This window comes from Anolis carolinensis, chromosome 4 (genome assembly GCF_035594765.1).
Source record: "Anolis carolinensis isolate JA03-04 chromosome 4, rAnoCar3.1.pri, whole genome shotgun sequence".
Classification (NCBI taxonomy): domain Eukaryota; kingdom Metazoa; phylum Chordata; class Lepidosauria; order Squamata; family Dactyloidae; genus Anolis; species Anolis carolinensis.
Window position 1 is genome coordinate 5,929,014 of NC_085844.1, and position 17,348 is coordinate 5,946,361.

At 40.9% G+C, this 17,348-nt stretch overlaps 1 protein-coding gene across 1 annotated transcript; it reads right to left on the reverse strand.

Annotated features, from left to right (window-relative positions):
• Window positions 1-6,336: 6,336 nt before the first annotated feature.
• On the reverse strand, window positions 6,337-13,283 carry them6 (thioesterase superfamily member 6). Its single transcript, XM_008115502.3, has 3 exons — window positions 13,078-13,283; window positions 11,505-12,058; window positions 6,337-9,067 (listed from the first exon to the last, which is right to left on the reverse strand). The coding sequence occupies exons 2-3, from the start codon at window positions 12,012-12,014 to the stop codon at window positions 8,954-8,956; spliced, it is 624 nt and encodes a 207-aa protein (XP_008113709.1). The 5' UTR covers window positions 12,015-12,058; window positions 13,078-13,283; the 3' UTR covers window positions 6,337-8,953.
• Between the last annotated feature and the right edge of the window lie 4,065 nt (window positions 13,284-17,348).

Genomic DNA, 17,348 nt, shown 5'->3' on the forward strand with positions numbered 1-17,348 from the left:
GTCCTAGGCCGAAATTTCATTACCCTTATATATATATATAGATTTTGTGAGCTGTAGTTTGGTGAGGCACTAGCACTCTTTGGCAAAACTACAGCTTCCAGAATTCCACGGCATTGATCCAGGCAGTGTCAAACTGCGTTAAATCAACACTGTAGATGCACTCACTGTCTTTTTTTTAAAGCCACGCCAAATACGTGCAAGCGGACTGGTAGGAACGTATTGTCTTTGCAAACAATCCCCACACCTTATGGGCAAAATATTAAACAAACAGAGACCTCACCCTGTCACACGGCCAAGTGATTGTCTGGAATGGCATTTTAATAGGAAAATACCAGCTTTATCCCCTTTGCAATGTTCACATTATTATGACGAAACAGGACACACCTTGAAGGGATCAACTGAAATCAACTCCTGGAGACGTGATACTGATTGGCTTTGTCAGAAGCCTCCGCCCACCTCTTTAGGACTTAAAATGTTTGAATGAAGGAGGAGATTATGAAATGCACCAGCGATGTGTGTTCGAATCCTCACTCAGCTGTAAAAATCCACTGTGTGGCCTTTGATGAGTCACACTCTCTCATCCTCTGAAGGACGCCATAGAAAAATGTGCGAAGAATAAATTAGGATAAGTTCATTCAGGGTCATCTTAAGTCAGAAATAACTTGAGGGCACATTTTTGAGTGATTTCACCTACTGCAGAAACTGAGTTTGGAAGCCTGGCATGTCTAGCTTTTCGGAAGCCCAAACTGAACACAGATGGAGTGGAAGGCAAAAGCAGAGGTTCATTCTCAATGGTTAAGGAGGATGTCAGTGGAGAAAGCACTCCAAAGTACCCACATACCGCAATTGCAAATAGAGAACATTTTTATTTGAATGTATTGTCAGAGACTTTCATGGCCAGAATCACTGGGTTGCTGTGAGTTTTCCAAAGCTGTATGGCCATGTTCCAGAAGCATTGTCTCCTGATGTTTCACCCACATCTATGGCAGGCATCCTCAGAAGTTGTGAGGTCTGTTGGAAACTAGGCAAGTGGGGTTTATATATCTGTGGAATGAAGTCTAGGGTGGGAGAAAGAACACGGCAAGTGTGAATGTTTACGGCAACTGTGAATGTTGCAATTGGCCAGCTTGATTAGCCTTTCAGCTTCAAAGCCTGTCTGCTTCCTGCCTGGGCGAATCCTTTGTTGGGAGTTGTTAGTTGACCCTGATTGTTTCCTGTCTGGAATTCCCCTGCTTTCTGAGTGTTCTTCTTTATTTACTATACAGATTTTAGAGTTTTTTAAATACTGTTAACCAGATTGTGTTCATTTTCATGGTTTCTTCCTTTCTGTTGAAACTGTCCACATGCTTGTGGATTTTAATGGTTTCTCTTTGTAGTCTGACATGGACATTCTATAGATATATAAATCTCACTTGCCTAGTTTCCAACAGACCTCACAACCTTTGAGGATGTCTGTCCTACAAATGGATACTAGGGTATAGTGGTGTGCATTTGTATAAAATTGCTGTTCATTCTATGTAGTTTTATTTGTGTTGTCTCATTTTTGTATTCATGTCCCGCTAGCGAAAATGGCCCACCTATATGACACAAATGTTCATCTGGCTTACAAAAAAAATGAAAATCTTTGGGCCATTGGCTGCAATGGAAGGGCTTCCGAGGCTCACCTTCCCCCGGTCGGTTTTTGGGCTAGAGGAGTGAAAATCACCACACATGGAGGGCATTTCGACGGCTTTTAGCCAACCAACTTTAAAAATGTTTGGGTCTTCCCCAGATTATTATTGTTATTAACATTATTATTATTATCATCATTATTATTATCAAGACCCATTGATACATTATCAAGACCCCTTGTAATGGGGAGGCACTGCTCTCCCAGACTCAGCTTAGGGTGCCAGAATAACTGCTGTTCTTAATATTAATATAAATATTATTATCAAGATCCATTGATACACATCAGATGTAATTGGGAGGCACTGCTCTCCCAGACTCAGCTTAGGGTACCAGAGTAACTATCATTATTTATATTAATATTATTATTAACACCCATTGATACACATCAGCTGTAATGGGAAAGCAGCCCTCTGTCAGTACCTGCTTATTGTTATGGGCAAAACAAAAGGAAAATGAAAGCAAGCATGATGATTGTGTGGCTTTTATTTTCGTATAGACTCACAATGGATAGATGTGGGTGAAACATCAGGATAGAATGCTTTTGGAACATGGCCATACAGCCTGGAAAACTCACAGCAACCCAATTTTTATTTTATTTGACAGTCATTTAAATAACCAGTGCTAGCTTGTGATAGATGGACAAACTGTCAGGCTAGAATCCGCATCCTGAGTGGCTCCGGACTCCATCAAATATCATCTCTGGTTGGCTCCTTTTATGGTAGGAAAGTCAATAAACTATCATTGGAGCATTTGAAGTGTTAGTCTATTTATCGATCCACCTCTAAGAGAGGTGTAATTTGAGAGGAATGAGGTGTGGTGATACCCAGTGAGTCCTTGATGGGTGTCAGCTCTGGTTAGCACAATAGAGTTAGTCCAATGTACACAATGGATACTCGGGGATGATGATCATCTCAATAGATAAAGTTGGCTTGTGCATGGGTGCCTGATCTGTCCCACAGATAGCCTTGATTTTATCAGTGGGAGCAGGAAACGGACCCCAGGAGTTCTGATGTACATGCATTGAGAAATTTTCCCTTGTCTCCCCTTGTGCATTATAATAACACTTTATTTATATTCTGCCCTATTTCCCCAAGGGGACTCAGGTGGATCATAATCATACATGGCAAACATTAAATGCTGTTTGGACAGACAGGACGGAACAGACAGAAAGGAGCTATGTTGTGTTTGAAGTCCAGCTTCGGTGCCTTGGAGGTTGTGCTCAGATTCAGCCACAGCGGGTGCGTTGCTCCATTCTCTATGATAAAGAGGCATCAGGACTTCCTTTTAGTCACTGGCATTTCTGGTCTTTTCTTTTATGGTGTTGTAAAATACCTCCCTCACGTATTAGGGGTACCTAATTTCTCTACTTATAGACCTAAGCAGTTTTCGAACTACTTAAGTAAACAGTGAGCTGGGCTTGACAGTCGGGTGCTCACCCTGACCGGGTTTCAAACTGGCCACCTCTCGGTTGGTAGATCTTATTACTGCTGGTGATTTACCAACTGTGCTAAAGCCCATCCCTATTCTCCAGCATGGAGAATAAAGATGTTGAGTACTAGGAAATCAATCATTTGTATAGTAGAATTAATGCAGTTTGACACCACTTTAACAGCATGACTCAATGTTATGAAATCATGGGATCTGTAGTTTTTTTAAAGTATTTAGCTTTCTGAGCCATAGACTGCTGGTACCTTGTTAAACCACAGCTTCAAGGATTCCACAGCATTGAGTCATGGCAGTTAAAGCAGAGTCAAACTGCATTCATCTACAACATAGATGCACTTTATATGCGGGTTGAATGAAAAGTAATGCCTCCACCTTCATAACTCCTCAACAGATGACAGTCCTGGTCTGCGGCAGGTATTGGCTTGTTCAGTACTCTCCTCTACAGTTCCATTTGGCGGGAAGCCTTAGCATTGAACGGTTGTGTTGTTAAAATGCGAAGTATGGAACCCTACGCAGACGGTCAGTCAATGCGACTTAAGCAACATGCAGTCACTGAATTCTTCACAGCAGAAGGTGTCACCCCAAAGGAGATCCATCAGAGAATGCAAGCTGTTTATGGTGATTGTGTTGATGTGCGTTGTTGAGTGAGTAAGTTTAAAGATGTTGAGGTGGAAACATCTGCTGTCAAGAATTCAATGACTGCATGTTGCTTAAGTCGCATTGACTGACCGTCTGCGCAAGGTTCCATACTTCGTACTTTAACAACACAACCATTCAATGCTAAGGTTTCCCGCCAAATGGAACTGTCGAGGAGACTCTACTGAACAAGCCAGGACCTGCCATAGACCATCTGTTGAGGAGTTATGAAGGTGGAGGCATTACTTTTCAGTCAACCCTTGTATCTTCACTTAAATTAAAGGAATTCTACCGGAACAGGTAAAGTAGAGTCTCACTTATCCAACATTTGCCTATCCAATGTTCTGGATTATCCAACGCAGTCTGCCTCCTGCCCAGATCCACAGCTTTCTCGAGGCAGCAAGGACGGAACATTTTACACATTTAATTTCCAAAAATGTTGTTACTATATGTTCATTTTATGCAATTCTATCTTTATTTGTAGTCAATTTGTTAGTAACCAAAGTTTTTGTAGCCAATGTTTTCAATACATTGCAATGTTTTGGTGCTACATTTGTAAATACAGTAATTACTACATAACGTTACTGTGTATTGAACTGCTTTTTCTGTCAATTTGTTGTAAAACATGATGTTTTGGTGCTTAATTTGTAAAATCATAACGTAATTTGACGTTTAATAGGCTTTTCCTTAATCCCGCCTTATTATCCAACATTTCCGCTTATCCAACGTTCTGCCGGCCCGTTTATGTTGGATAAGCGAAACTCTACTGTAATACAATAAGACACCCGGGGAATATGGTCCTAAATGGATATGACTGAAGCCATTATAATTAATTTTTGATTCCGGCAGAAGTGCAATACTGTAGTATGCTGCCCGACTTCTGGTATTGAACGTTGTTTTTATCTTTTGAAAATGATGCTTACCCCAGTATATTATGCATTGCTTTGTGGGATGCTGGTGGTGTAGAAACATGGTCAAGAAGAAATATCCTTAGTAATATTCAGCATAAGTGATGATCTAGGGTTCGAGGTCTAGACATTGTAGTCCTATTGATGTCGCATAGAATCGCACTCGCTTTTTCAGCTGCCGATAAAGTCCATAACAAGGACTTCTCATTCACAGGATTGTCATAAGGAAAAGCCAAATTGATAGCCATTAATGAGAACTCGGAGGTGTTTCATTCATAGGTGTTTCATTCACTTTGTATATTGTCTTTTATGACTGTTTTAACTTTAACGTTTTAGTTCATTGTATAACAGTGTAACAGCATCAATTGCCACTTGTAAGCCGCCCTGAGTCCCCTCAGGTGAGAAGGGTGGGGTACAAATAATTGAAATAAATAAATAAATAAATAAATAGGAGTAAGGAGCCGCGGTGGCACAATGAGTTAAACCCTTGTGCCAGCTGAACTGCTGACCTGAAGGTTGGGTTGCTGACGTGAGGGTTGCCAGGTCTAATCCATGTGATGGGGGCCGGGCTGTGGCGCAGGCTGGTTAGCAGTCAGCTGCAATAAATCACTCTCACCAAGGTCATGAGTTCGAGGCCAGCCCGTGTGGGTGTGAACACCCAACAATTAAAATGAAAAATAGATCCTGCTCATTGTTAGGTCGATCTATAATAATAATAATAATAATAATAATAATAATAATAATAATAATACTTTATTTATACCCTGCCACCATCTCCCCAACGGGGACCTGAAAGATAGTTGCATCTATCAAATAAGAAATTTAGGTACCACTTATATGTAGGGAGGCTAATTTACGACACCATAAAAATCATCCAGCTGCCGTTGGAATGAGGAAGTTGCCGTTGCAGTGGATGATGAAGCAGCTGCTCCCCCTGCGGCTGGAATCAAGCATACCCTCAGGAAGCTGGAGAAGGTTTAAATTGCCTCTGTGTCTGTCTCTGTTCTATGTTTATATGGCATTGAATGCTTGCCTTATGTGTGTACAATGTGATCTGCCCTGAGTCCCCTTCAGGGTGAGAAGGGTGAAATATAAATACTGTAAATACAGTAGAGTCTCACTTATCCAACATAAACGGGCTGGCAGAATGTTGGATAAGTGAATATGTTGGATAATAAGGAGGCATTAAGGAAAAGCCTATTAAACATCAAATTAGGTTATGATTTTACAAATCAAGCACCAGAACATGTTAGACAACAAATTTGGCAGAAAAAGTAGTTCTATACGCAGTAATGCTATGTAGTAATTATTGTATTTATGAATTTAGCACCAAAATATCACGATATATTGAAAACATTGACTCCAAAAATGCGTTGGATAATCCAGAATGTTGGATAAGCGAGTGTTGGATAAGTAAGACTCTACTGTAAATAACATCTCTGTAGACGGCTAATTCTCTCACACCAGAAGCAACTTGCAGTATGTTCTCAAGTCCCTCCTAACATGATAAATAAACATAGGAGTGCCACACGCCGAAGTTGACTTGACTGCAACTAAGCATAACAGAGAGTTAGAGAATGACTTAGAAAATGACAGCAGCAACCTGGGTAAAAGTGAAAAAGAAAATGTAGGAGGATGAAAAAGAAAACCACTTTGTTTTTCAGGTAATAGCACCTTATTCAAGAATTGGTAATGTTTATTTTTCACTACACAAACAGAACACAATGGCGTGGTGTCAGAATGGGAGAGGAGAAGCACAACAAAATGGAAAATAGAGCCCAACTTGGTTTTGTATTTCTTTTCCCACAAGAAATCTGAGATAAGACCGAGAAATCGTACTCCTCGGTGGCAAAATGGTTGCGAAACCGCAGGCCTGATCCACCGGTTTATTGGGACCCAGCGATTGGCTCCAATTATCCTAAATCTGTCTCCACTTGTGCTCCTCCAATCCTAACCCTCTGCAACCCGTATTAAATTATGTAAGCACTTGTATCATCAGTATACATCTGTTTTCCCTGCCCGTCTCCTCCCTTTGCATCACGTTTACTTGCTTTTAAAGCACTTTTTAAATTCAGCGTACAAGGGAACAATAAATAAATAACAATAAGGACGCAACTCTGGGTTTTGCTGCAAAATTAAACACAATTACATCCCCTGGGATGTGGCAATAAATAAATAAGTAACGTACAAAGATTTCAAGTGTTGTTGATGTTTAACACAAAAGGTTTATACAGTTGTCCTTCCACACTGGAGGGTGAAGCATTTGTGGATTTAATTATTTGCAAACTGATGTATTTATTTATTTCTTCCTCCATTGCTGTACTATACATGACTGAGAAAAGACGTGTTGATGGTTTTCATGTCTGGAATCACTGGGTTTGCTGTGAGTTTTCTGGGCTGTAATGGCCAGGTTCCAGAAGCATTCTCTCCTGACGTTTCGCCCACATCTATGGCAGGCATCCTCTGAGGTTGTGAGGTCTGTTGGAAACTAGGCAAGTGGGGTTTATATATCTGTGGAATAATGTCCAGGGTGGGCAAAATAACTCTTGCCCATTGAATGTTGCAATTGGTCACCTTGATTAACATTTAATGGCCTTGCAGATTGGCAGGAAGCAGCCAGGCTTTGAATCTGCAAGGCCATTCAAGGTGGCCAATTGCAACACTCACACTTGCCTCAAACAAACAAGAATTTTTTCTTCCACCCTGGACCTTACACGGATATATAAACCCCACTTGCCTAATTTCCAGCAAATGTCACAACCTCTGAGGATGCCTGCCATAGATGTGGGCGAAACATCAGGAGAGAATGCTTCTGGAACATGGCCATACAGCCCAGAAAATTCATAGCAACCCAGTGGAAAAAAGATAGGTTATCAGGTATTTGTAGAATGCCTCCAAGTTTGATTCTTTGGCGAAAATAAAATCATACTGGAGAGCCTATGAATACCTTAAAAAGTGTTTTATCAGGTTAAAACAATGGGGTTTGCAATTTTAATTCATTTTCAAAATTTTTCCCACTTCTGCACCCTTAACAAATGTGGAGGGACAAAGGTATTTCTACTCTAAGAGGTTAAACTTGTTTTAAAACAACTCAGTAATTGAATAGCAAAGACAAACAAACGTCCCTAAGTGCTTTGAGATCTCCCTGTCAGAAACTTCTCAGTACTACTGTCAATCAAACCAGACAAGTAATAGAATACGCCAAGACATGAAAATAACACATGAACAAGTGCGAAAGGTGCTCCTTTGGTACATTCAGTCAAATGAACATCAGATCCACAGCAGGGGTAGTATTGTTCCTTCATAAGCCTGTATAAGATAGATGGTTGGTGGTTTCTGTATCAGAAGTGTGTGCCCGCTCCAGGTTTTAGTCCGAACTTTATGGCTGCTATCCAAGGCCTTGAATATAGCTACTACATACATCATTGTGGCATTGTTTGTTTTCCCTGCATGTGAAAGGCCTATGGTCTAAGCATCGAATAAATTTGAAACTACTAAATACATCCACCACCTTGGGTGACTCCTTTTAAAGTTCAGACTAAAACCCAGAGCGGATTTAATGCCCTGATGAAACCCTTTTGGTTCCCACTCTGCATTTTGTGTTGGGATTGGATGGATACACCCCTGTTCCCATTTAAACGAACCTTCCCCACCCCCTCTAGACTTTGTTTTGATCAGGACAACACCTACCATCGTTCCCTTCCAATGATCAGGGAACAATGGGAGTTGCGATGCCAAAGATCTAGAGTCGAGGAAGGCCAATGTAAAGCAATAAAGAGGTAGCATAAAGGCATCAAGAGTAAGGGCAAGAGAGAGTTGGTCACTTTGGGAATATGTGGGCCTCATTCAGAAGTTGCTGGACTACAAGTCCCAACCATCAAAGCCAACAGTGAGGGATGCTAGGAGTTGTAGTCCAACAACACCTGGAAGGCTATAAAAAATCCCACTTGGTTATTATTAATTTGTTTGGATCTAGATGACCCTTCAAGTCCATCATAATAAGACTAAACTGCATCACTCTGTGACTTCTTCAGTGCTTTGGATTGGTGGTGACCCCTCAAATCAAGAGGATAAGTGAGGTTTCTCCTTCATAGAGCTGAGCCCAGATCTTCTCAGGTGTTGCCAGTGTGGTCTTCAGTCTTTTTGGAGATGCTCTTAACCATCCGTTTCTCTGGCTCTGGTGCTACCACAGTCAAAAGTATGGAGAAGGGTCACTTGTTGACGTCACGACGACTATCGTAAAGAAGAGGCATCATCAAGTATATTCCAAAACGGATCAAGTAAACAGAACACTAGTGGTCTTTGCTATCTAACAGGAGGTCGCTTTCTGCCCGGAGTCGTCGGCTGCTGGCTTCGATGTATTTCATCCAGTAGTGGACTTCTTCGGGAAGCTCTGGAGACTCCACCTGCAAACCAGGCGGAAGGGAGAGAAAATATGGAAATCTATGCATGATCTATATATCTATATCTATCTATATAAAAGGGTAATGAAATTTCGGCCTAGGACAAAACAACAAAACTACACATCCCAGAAACACTAAACTTGGCAGCACAATCCCTCATCCATGCCTCTACGTTCATACAACAAAAAGAAAAGAAAAAGAAAGTCCTAATTAGAGGGAGAAGAATAATTGTTTTTATCCAATTGCTGCCAGTTAAAAGGCTAAGCTCCGCCCACTTGGTCTCCTAGCAACCCACTCAGCCCAGGGGACAGGCAGAGTTAGGCCTCACTTAGGCCTCTTCCCCACTGCCTATAAAATACAGATTATCAGATTTGAACTGGATTATATGGTAGTGTAGACTCAAGGCCCTTCCACACAGCTATATAACCCATTTATAATCTTATATTATCTGCTTTGAACTGGATTATCTTGACTCCACACTGCCATATAATCCACTTCAGTGTGCAGTCGGACAAAACTGGACTTAATGTCAGGAGAAAACCTTTACCCTTTACCTTAACTACCACCAATTCCTCAATACTTTATTTCCCATACCACCAGACTTCGCCACAGCAACGCGTGGCCGGGCACAGCTAGTGTAGTATATATATCCATCTATATCTATACCTATACCTATATCTATCCATCTATATTTATTTATTTACAGTATTTATCTTCCGCCCTTCTCATCCCAAAGGGGACTCAGGGCAAACATTCAATGCCTTAACATAGAACAAAGACAGAAGACAAACGCAGGCTCCGAGCTGGCCTCGAACTCCTGACCTCTTGGTCACAGTGATTTGTTGCAGCTGGCTGCAGCTGGCTGCTCACCAGCCTGCACCACAGCCCGGTATATCTTATCTACCATATATACTCGAGTATAAGCCGACCCGAATATAAGCCGAGGCACCTAATTTTACCACAAAAAACCTGGGAAAACATTGACTCCAGTATAAGCCGAGGGTGGTAAATTTCAGAAATAAAAATAGATACCAATAAAATTACATTAATTGAGGCATCAGTAGGTTATATTTTTTTGAATATTTACATAAAGCTCAAATTTAAGGTAAGACTGTCCAACTCTGATCCAATCATTATTCTCATCTTCTTCAATGTAAATGTGCTTATGTGTCCTTTTAATAAAAGGAGCCCCAGTGGCGAAGTGCGTTAAAGCACTAGGCTGGAGACCGAAAGGTCCCAGGTTCAAACCCCGGGAGTGGTGTGAGCGCCCACTGTTAGCTCCAGCTCCTGCCAACCTAACAGTTCAAAAACATGGCAATGTGAGTAGATCAATAGGTACCGCTCCAGCGGGAAGGTAATAGCGCTCCATGTAGTCATGCCGGCCACATGACCTTGGAGGTGTCTACGGACAACGCCGGCTCTTTGGCTTAGAAATGGAGATGAGCACCAACCCCCAGAGTCAGACATGACTGGATTTAACGTCAGGGGAAACCTTTACCTTTACCTTTTATCCTTTTAATAATAATAGAGTAACATAATACATGTAATAATAATAATAATAATAATAATAATAATAATAATAATAATAATAATAAATACAGGAAAATACAGTTCAATACACAGCAATGTTATGGAGTAATTACTGTACAGGAGAATCTCACTTATCCAACATTTGCTTATCCAACGCATTTTTGTAGTCAATGTTTTCAATACATCGTGATATTTTAGAGCTAAATTCGTAAATACAGTAATTACTACATAACATTACTGCATATTGAACTACTTTTTCTGTCAAATTTGTTGTATAACATGATGGTTTGGTGCTTAATTAGTAAAATCATAACCTAATTTGGTGTTTAATAGGCTTCTCCTTAATCTCTCCTTATTATCCAACGTATTTGCTTATCCAACGTTCTGCTGGTCCGTTTATGTTGGATAAATGAGACTACTGCATTAACAAAGTTAGCACCAAAACATCATAATGTATTGAAAAGATTGACTACAAATACATTGACTACTAAAAGGCAGATTGCGTTCGAGGCCCGCTTGGAGCCTATGTTTGTTTGTCTTTGTTCTATGTTAAAAGGCATTGAATGTTTGCCTATATGTGTAATGTGATCCGCCCTGAGTCTCCTTCGGGGTGAGAAGGGCGGAATATATATGCTGTAAATAAATAAATAAGCAAATGTTGGATAAGTGAGACTCTACTGTATGTAAATAAACCTCCTCTGCCTAGTTTCCAACAGACTCACAACCTCTGAGGATGCTTGGCATAGATGTGGGTGAAACGTCAGGAGAGAATGCATCTGGAACATGGCTATACAGCCTGGAAAATTCACAGCAGCCCAGCTTAGAGTTGAAGCCCAAAGCACCTGGTGGGAGGGCTGAAGTTGGCCTGTGCCTGGTGCAGATGCACCTGAGTCTCCGTCTCCAGCATTACCTTCCTGCCGCAGAGCACCTGCACGGCCTTCTCCGGGGTGGCCCCCACCACGTGCTGCCGCACCAGCAAAACAGCGCAGATGAAGCCGTCCTTCCTGCTGACGAAGCGCTGCTCGAGGAAGAAGGCCCGCTCGTCCCAGCCCAGCACCTGGGTGCGGATCTGGAAGGGCTCCAGGAACTGCAAGGAGCGGCGGAAGCGGCAGGAGGAGGCGGCCAGGACGGTGTGGCCCCCGAGGGCCCGGATGGCCCGGAAGAGGCCGCAGCGGGTCAGGTGCACCGAGCGGGCCAGGTCCGCCTCGCGGGGGTAGCGCGCGTTGTTCATGTGCCGCAGGAAGTCCAGGTCGGAGAGCAGCACCCGGCTCTGGAAGCTCTGCTCCTGCAGCAGGTCAAACACCGTGGGCAGCACCCACCGGGCGTAGATGACCAGGACGGGCATCCGGAGAAAGTACCAGCCGTCCAGGAGGGCAAAGAAGGCGGCCGCGCCCCCCAAGAGCCAGGCCAGGGCCCCCATGGTGCAGTGGCAAAAGCAGGGCAAGGAAGGGTGCAAACGCAAAACTGGAACAAGAAATGCAAATGTACAATTAGAACAAGAAATGGTGCAGATGCAAAAATAGAACAAGAAATGGTGCAAATGCAAAACTGGAACAAGAAATGCAAATATACAATTAGAACAAGAAATGGTGCAGATGCAAAAATAGAACAAGAAATGGTGCTAATGCAAAACTGGAACAAGAAATGCAAACGTAAAAATAGAACAAGAAATGGTGCAGATGCAAAACTGGAACAAGAAATGCAAACGTAAAAATAGAACAAAACTGGTGCAAATACAAACAATGGAACCAGAAATGTAGAAGAAATGGTGCAAATGCAAAACTAGAACAAGAAATGCAAACGTAAAAATAGAACAATAAATGGTGCAGATGCCAAAATAGAACAGGAAATGGTGCAAATGCCCAAATAGGACAAGAAATGGTGCAAATACAAAACTAGATCAAGAAATGCAAACATAAAAATAGAACAATAAATGGTGCAGATGAAAAAATAGAACAAGAAATGGTGCAAATGCCCAAATAGGACAAGAAATGGTGCAAATGCTAAACTAGAACAAGAAATGCAAACGTAAAAATAGAACAATAAATGGCGCAGATGCCAAAATAGAACAAGAAATGGTGCAAATGCAAAAATAGGACATGAAATGGTGCAAATGCAAAACTAGAACAAGAAATGCAAACGTAAAAATGGAACAAGAAATGGTGCAAATGCAAAAACAGGACAAGAAATGGTGCAAAGGCCCAAATAGGACAAGAAATGGTGCAAATGCAAAACTAGAAATGTAAAAATAGAACAAAACTGGTGCAAATGCAAACAATGGAACAAGAAATGGTGCAAATGCCAAAACAGAATAAGAAATGGTGCAAATGTAAAAACAGAACAAGGCAAATGCAAAAAAAGAATAAGAAAAACAGAACAAGAAATCTAGCTAATGCCAAAACAGAACAAGAAATTATGCAAATGCCAAAACAGAACAAGAAATGATGCAAACACCAAAACAGAACAAGAATTCAACCAAATACCAAATAAAAACCCAAGAGAAAGATGGCTTTCCTTTGGTCCAGGCCTCAAAGAAGGCAGGAGGTCAAGCAGAGCAGCCTCCACTGCCGGCTTCCTCCTTGACAGCTTTGACAGGTCGGGAGAAGCCACTTTTGGAAGGCGGAGGGGAGCACAGAGGGAAGGAAACCCTGCTTCTTATCTGCTTGTCATTTTCTCCCCCTGCCTACTTGGTTTAATCCGGCTCTGAATAATCCTCCCCTTGCGTTGCATGGTTTTATGTAAGTCCTGCATCGCTGCCCAACAGCGCCATCTGCTGTCTCTCCTGGATGTTGCAGCGAAATATTTCCTTACCCTTCAACACAGTCATAAAGCTCTGAATATCAAGGCAGATAATCCATAATATCTGCTTTGGACTGGGTTATCTGAGTCCAAACTATCATGTAATCCATTTCAATGTGGATTTTATACAGCTGTGTGGAAGGGGCCTAGGATGCATTTAATATGTATCTAGGAAGAGTGTAAACAAATATGAATGTTGTATATTTATTTATTTATTTATTTATTTATTTTTCAAACTTATATGCCGCCACTCCCCTAGGGCTCGGAGCGGCTTACAAGAACCTGCTAAAATCAACAATTTAAAAAACATTTTAAAAACATCTTTTTTAAAAAAAATCATTAAACATCCTAAAAGCACCTTTTAAAACATCAGATGTTAGGAAGTATTGTATTGGTTCATACATATATGCAGATTTGTTTCATTGTTTAATGAATATGTAAATTGAAAACAAAAACATATTGATTGGTAGCATGCTCTACATTTTTTTATTATTTTGCTTCTTAAGTGTTCGGGTCTCAATTTTGAGAAAGAAATGGAATAGTAAAATAATACAATTAATACTAAATAATAATAATAATAATAATAATAATAATAATAATAATAATTTCTAGATATGAAATCCAGCATATCTATCTTGTTTGCTGTGTCATAATAAAATAATAATAATAATAATAATAATAATAATAATAATAATAATAATAATAATAATAATTACACTTTTACAATTATATTATAATATAATTTACAATTATATTATAATAATAACACTTGTGGGAAGTGTTCAACTTGTGATTTTGTGATACGAAATCCAGCATATCTATCTTGTTTGCTGTGTCATAATAAAATAATAATAATAATAATAATAATAATAATAATAATAATAATAATAATTACACTTTTACAATTATATTATAATATAATTTACAATTATATTATAATAATAACACTTGTGGGAAGTGTTCAACTTGTGATTTTGTGATACGAAATCCAGCATATCTATCTTGTTTGCTGTGTCATAATAAAATACTACTACTAATAATAATAATACTTTGAGTCTCAATTTTGAGAAAGAAATGGGATAGTACCTCTTGGGATGACCATGAGTCTCCATATGGTGAGATAAGGCAATATTTAAATAAACGTAATAATAATAATAATTAGAGTAGAGTCTGGCTTATCCAATCTTCGCTTATCCAATGTTCTGGATTATCCAACACAGTTGGCCTCCTACCCAGATCCACAGCTGTTTCTCTACGCAGCAAGGACTGAACTTTTTATGCATTCCACTTCCGAAAATGTTGTTATTGTAAGTTAATTTTATGCAATTCTATCTTTATTTGTAGTCAATATTTTAGTAGCCAATGTTTTTGTAGTCAATGTTTTCAATACATTGCGATGTTTTGGTGCTGAATTGGTAAATACAGCAATTACTACATAACATTACCATTTATTGAATTGCTTTTTCTATCATTTTGTTGTAAAATATGATGTTTTGGTGCTTAATTTGTAAAATCATAACATAATTTGACGTTTAACAGGCTTTTCCTTAATCCCTCCTTATTATCCAACCTTTTAGCTTATTCAACTTTCCGTCGGCCCGTTTATGTTGGATAAGCGAAACTCTACTGTATTATTGCAAAAATAATACTAATAATACTAACTCTACTACTACTACTACTACTACTACTACTGTTGTCGACCGCGTTTTAGGGGATCGGGCCCTTAAGGAGAGACCCGATCTGGTCCTGAGAGAACGGACCTTGGCGGAGCCAATAGGAAAATATGAGCCGCAATACAACCTGAAGCCGAAATGAAGAAGGTCCGCCAAAGTTGAAGGAAAATTCCGCCAAGGAGTCTTTATTGAGCGATTCAGCTGAAAAGGACTCTAGTAGTGATCATTCAGTCTACTAGGGTACCATATAACCAAAATAAAGCCATATTTATACAGTGTTTCAGTCTGACAGCCCCTTGAATTTCCCGCCCTGCTCCCCCGCCCATCTGATCGCGGATAGGCTAGAGGGTTGAACGAGGCGGGCTTTCGTTTCCCGCCTTGCTCTGCTGGCCCAATAGGGAGCTGCTTTTTGTCCCCACTCGAGCCAATCAGGGAGGAGAAGGCGGGAGTTATTGAAACAATGAAGTGACTGAGCAGGAAAGATCGGATTAATTCCTGCCCGGCCGAATTCTAAAGGGATTAATGACAGCAATCAAGGGTTCCTGTCACGTATACAGATTTCAGATATGCCTTGGGGTGTCAGAGGTGGAAGTAGGGATGGGTGGTGATGGGCTCAGCAGGGCGCCTTCCTGAGGTGTCCTGGATTTCCTTTTGGAGGAGATATGACAATGTTTGCCTTGAGGGCGAATCACCTCCGAATTTGGCGACTCAAGCCCTATATTGTCCATGCAATCTGAATTTGATTGGGTTAAGCTGTGGCAGATTATCCTTTTGTTTTTGGGAAGGGAGGCCTGGGTCATAGGATCTGGGGTTCATGTGGAGTTCAAAATATTTCCTATTTGATTTCATGATTTGACAATTATATGAAATAAAATGAAAAATAAAATAAAGTTGGAATATAAACCCAGCTGGGAAAAATACATATTTTCCGGGGATCCCAAAGAGTACAAATACATATAGGCAGATAGATGGATTTCAAGGAAATAAGGGAGAATCCATAGAGGTGGGTTACATTGCATAAAGGGGAATCATGAATGATATAAACAATTGAAAACATTTGATAAGAACGAAGTTCACAACATCTGGGGAACCCAATATGGAAATTCATAAAAGTGGAGTTTTAGCAGCATGATTTTACAATTCATGAAGTTAGCCCAACGATTAGAAATTCATACAACAGTGATTCATGAGGGTGTCCAGGTACATAGAATATGAAAATTGGTGGAAGGAATTCATAGAGATGGCATGGGGAAGAGGCACATGTGGGTTGCAGTCTTTGGAAGTATAAGATTTCATAAGTTCAGGGATAGGTCTGGGGAAGAGTGTTCTTCTCCTTCATAAAATTATGAAGGTATGAATGAAACGTGTAGGGCACCCGTCCAGGCACCCTCCTGGCAGCTGTAGAGAGGGAGAAGGTCCTTGGAGAACTATGTCTCCCCAGCGGGAGAGCGATCCCCCATCCCCAGTTCATAGAAAGGGACCAGGGATCTCCTAAAACCATCCCGCGGGTCGCGGGGAGAGGAAAGTCCGGGATAAGGCTGGAAGAGAGCAGTCTGGCTTGAAAAGAGCAGTCGGTTCCGTTTGACAGTCAGCTGATGAGGTGCCGAGAACTGGACTGATTTTGGTTCCGTTGGTGGTCCTCGAGTCAGGAGCCTTAGAAAGGGTTAGGACTAAAAGAAGAGCGTGCTAGGGGTAATTTTGATAAAGATATGAGCCAATTTGTATCGTCCGCTGTATTAACCTATGGCGGGGAAGCCTCAACCAGAGTTAAAAGGACGGACGGGTTAGATAGAGAGAGAGAGAGATTGCGTGCAAAAGAAGGAGTCAGGGAAAGACACAAAATAACCAGGTAGAGAGTGTTACTGTTAAAAATGAATGCTACTTTTATTGGGGGATTGGTTACATAGTTCAGGGAAGGGGAAAGTGAGAAAAAAAAAAGATCTTTTAATAATAGTCTGCTGCGGTCCCGCTCCGTTCCTTTTGGTGATGGATCTGCGGAACTCTCCGCTGCGGGTTCAAATCAATTTGAAAGCCGGGGTCACGGTCATCACTACTACTAATGGGCTTGGGACAAATGGAAGTGGGTTAGGATTCTGCTTTAGAAGAAAATAGATGGTTCCTGCTCTCCCTCAACAGGTTTGTCTGGAAGGTCTCACAAAAAAAGACCGTGGCAAAGAGAGAAGTGAATGAGAAGCCTGCCTTTCCACGGGAAGGTGTTCCAGTTTTAGATGTGGGTGAAACGTCAGAAGAGAATGCTTCTGGAACACGGCCATAAAGCCCGG

What these genes read in the sequence shown, in the direction of transcription:
- them6 (XM_008115502.3), bottom strand. Translation starts at nt 12,014, where the DNA reads ATGGGGGCCCTGGCCTGGCTCTTGGGGGGCGCGGCCGCCTTCTTTGCC. An exon ending in AGGTGCTCTGCGGCAGGAAG is followed by an intron (nt 9,068 to 11,504) that starts GTAATGCTGGAG and finishes CCTGGTTTGCAG; the next exon opens with GTGGAGTCTCCAGAGCTTCC.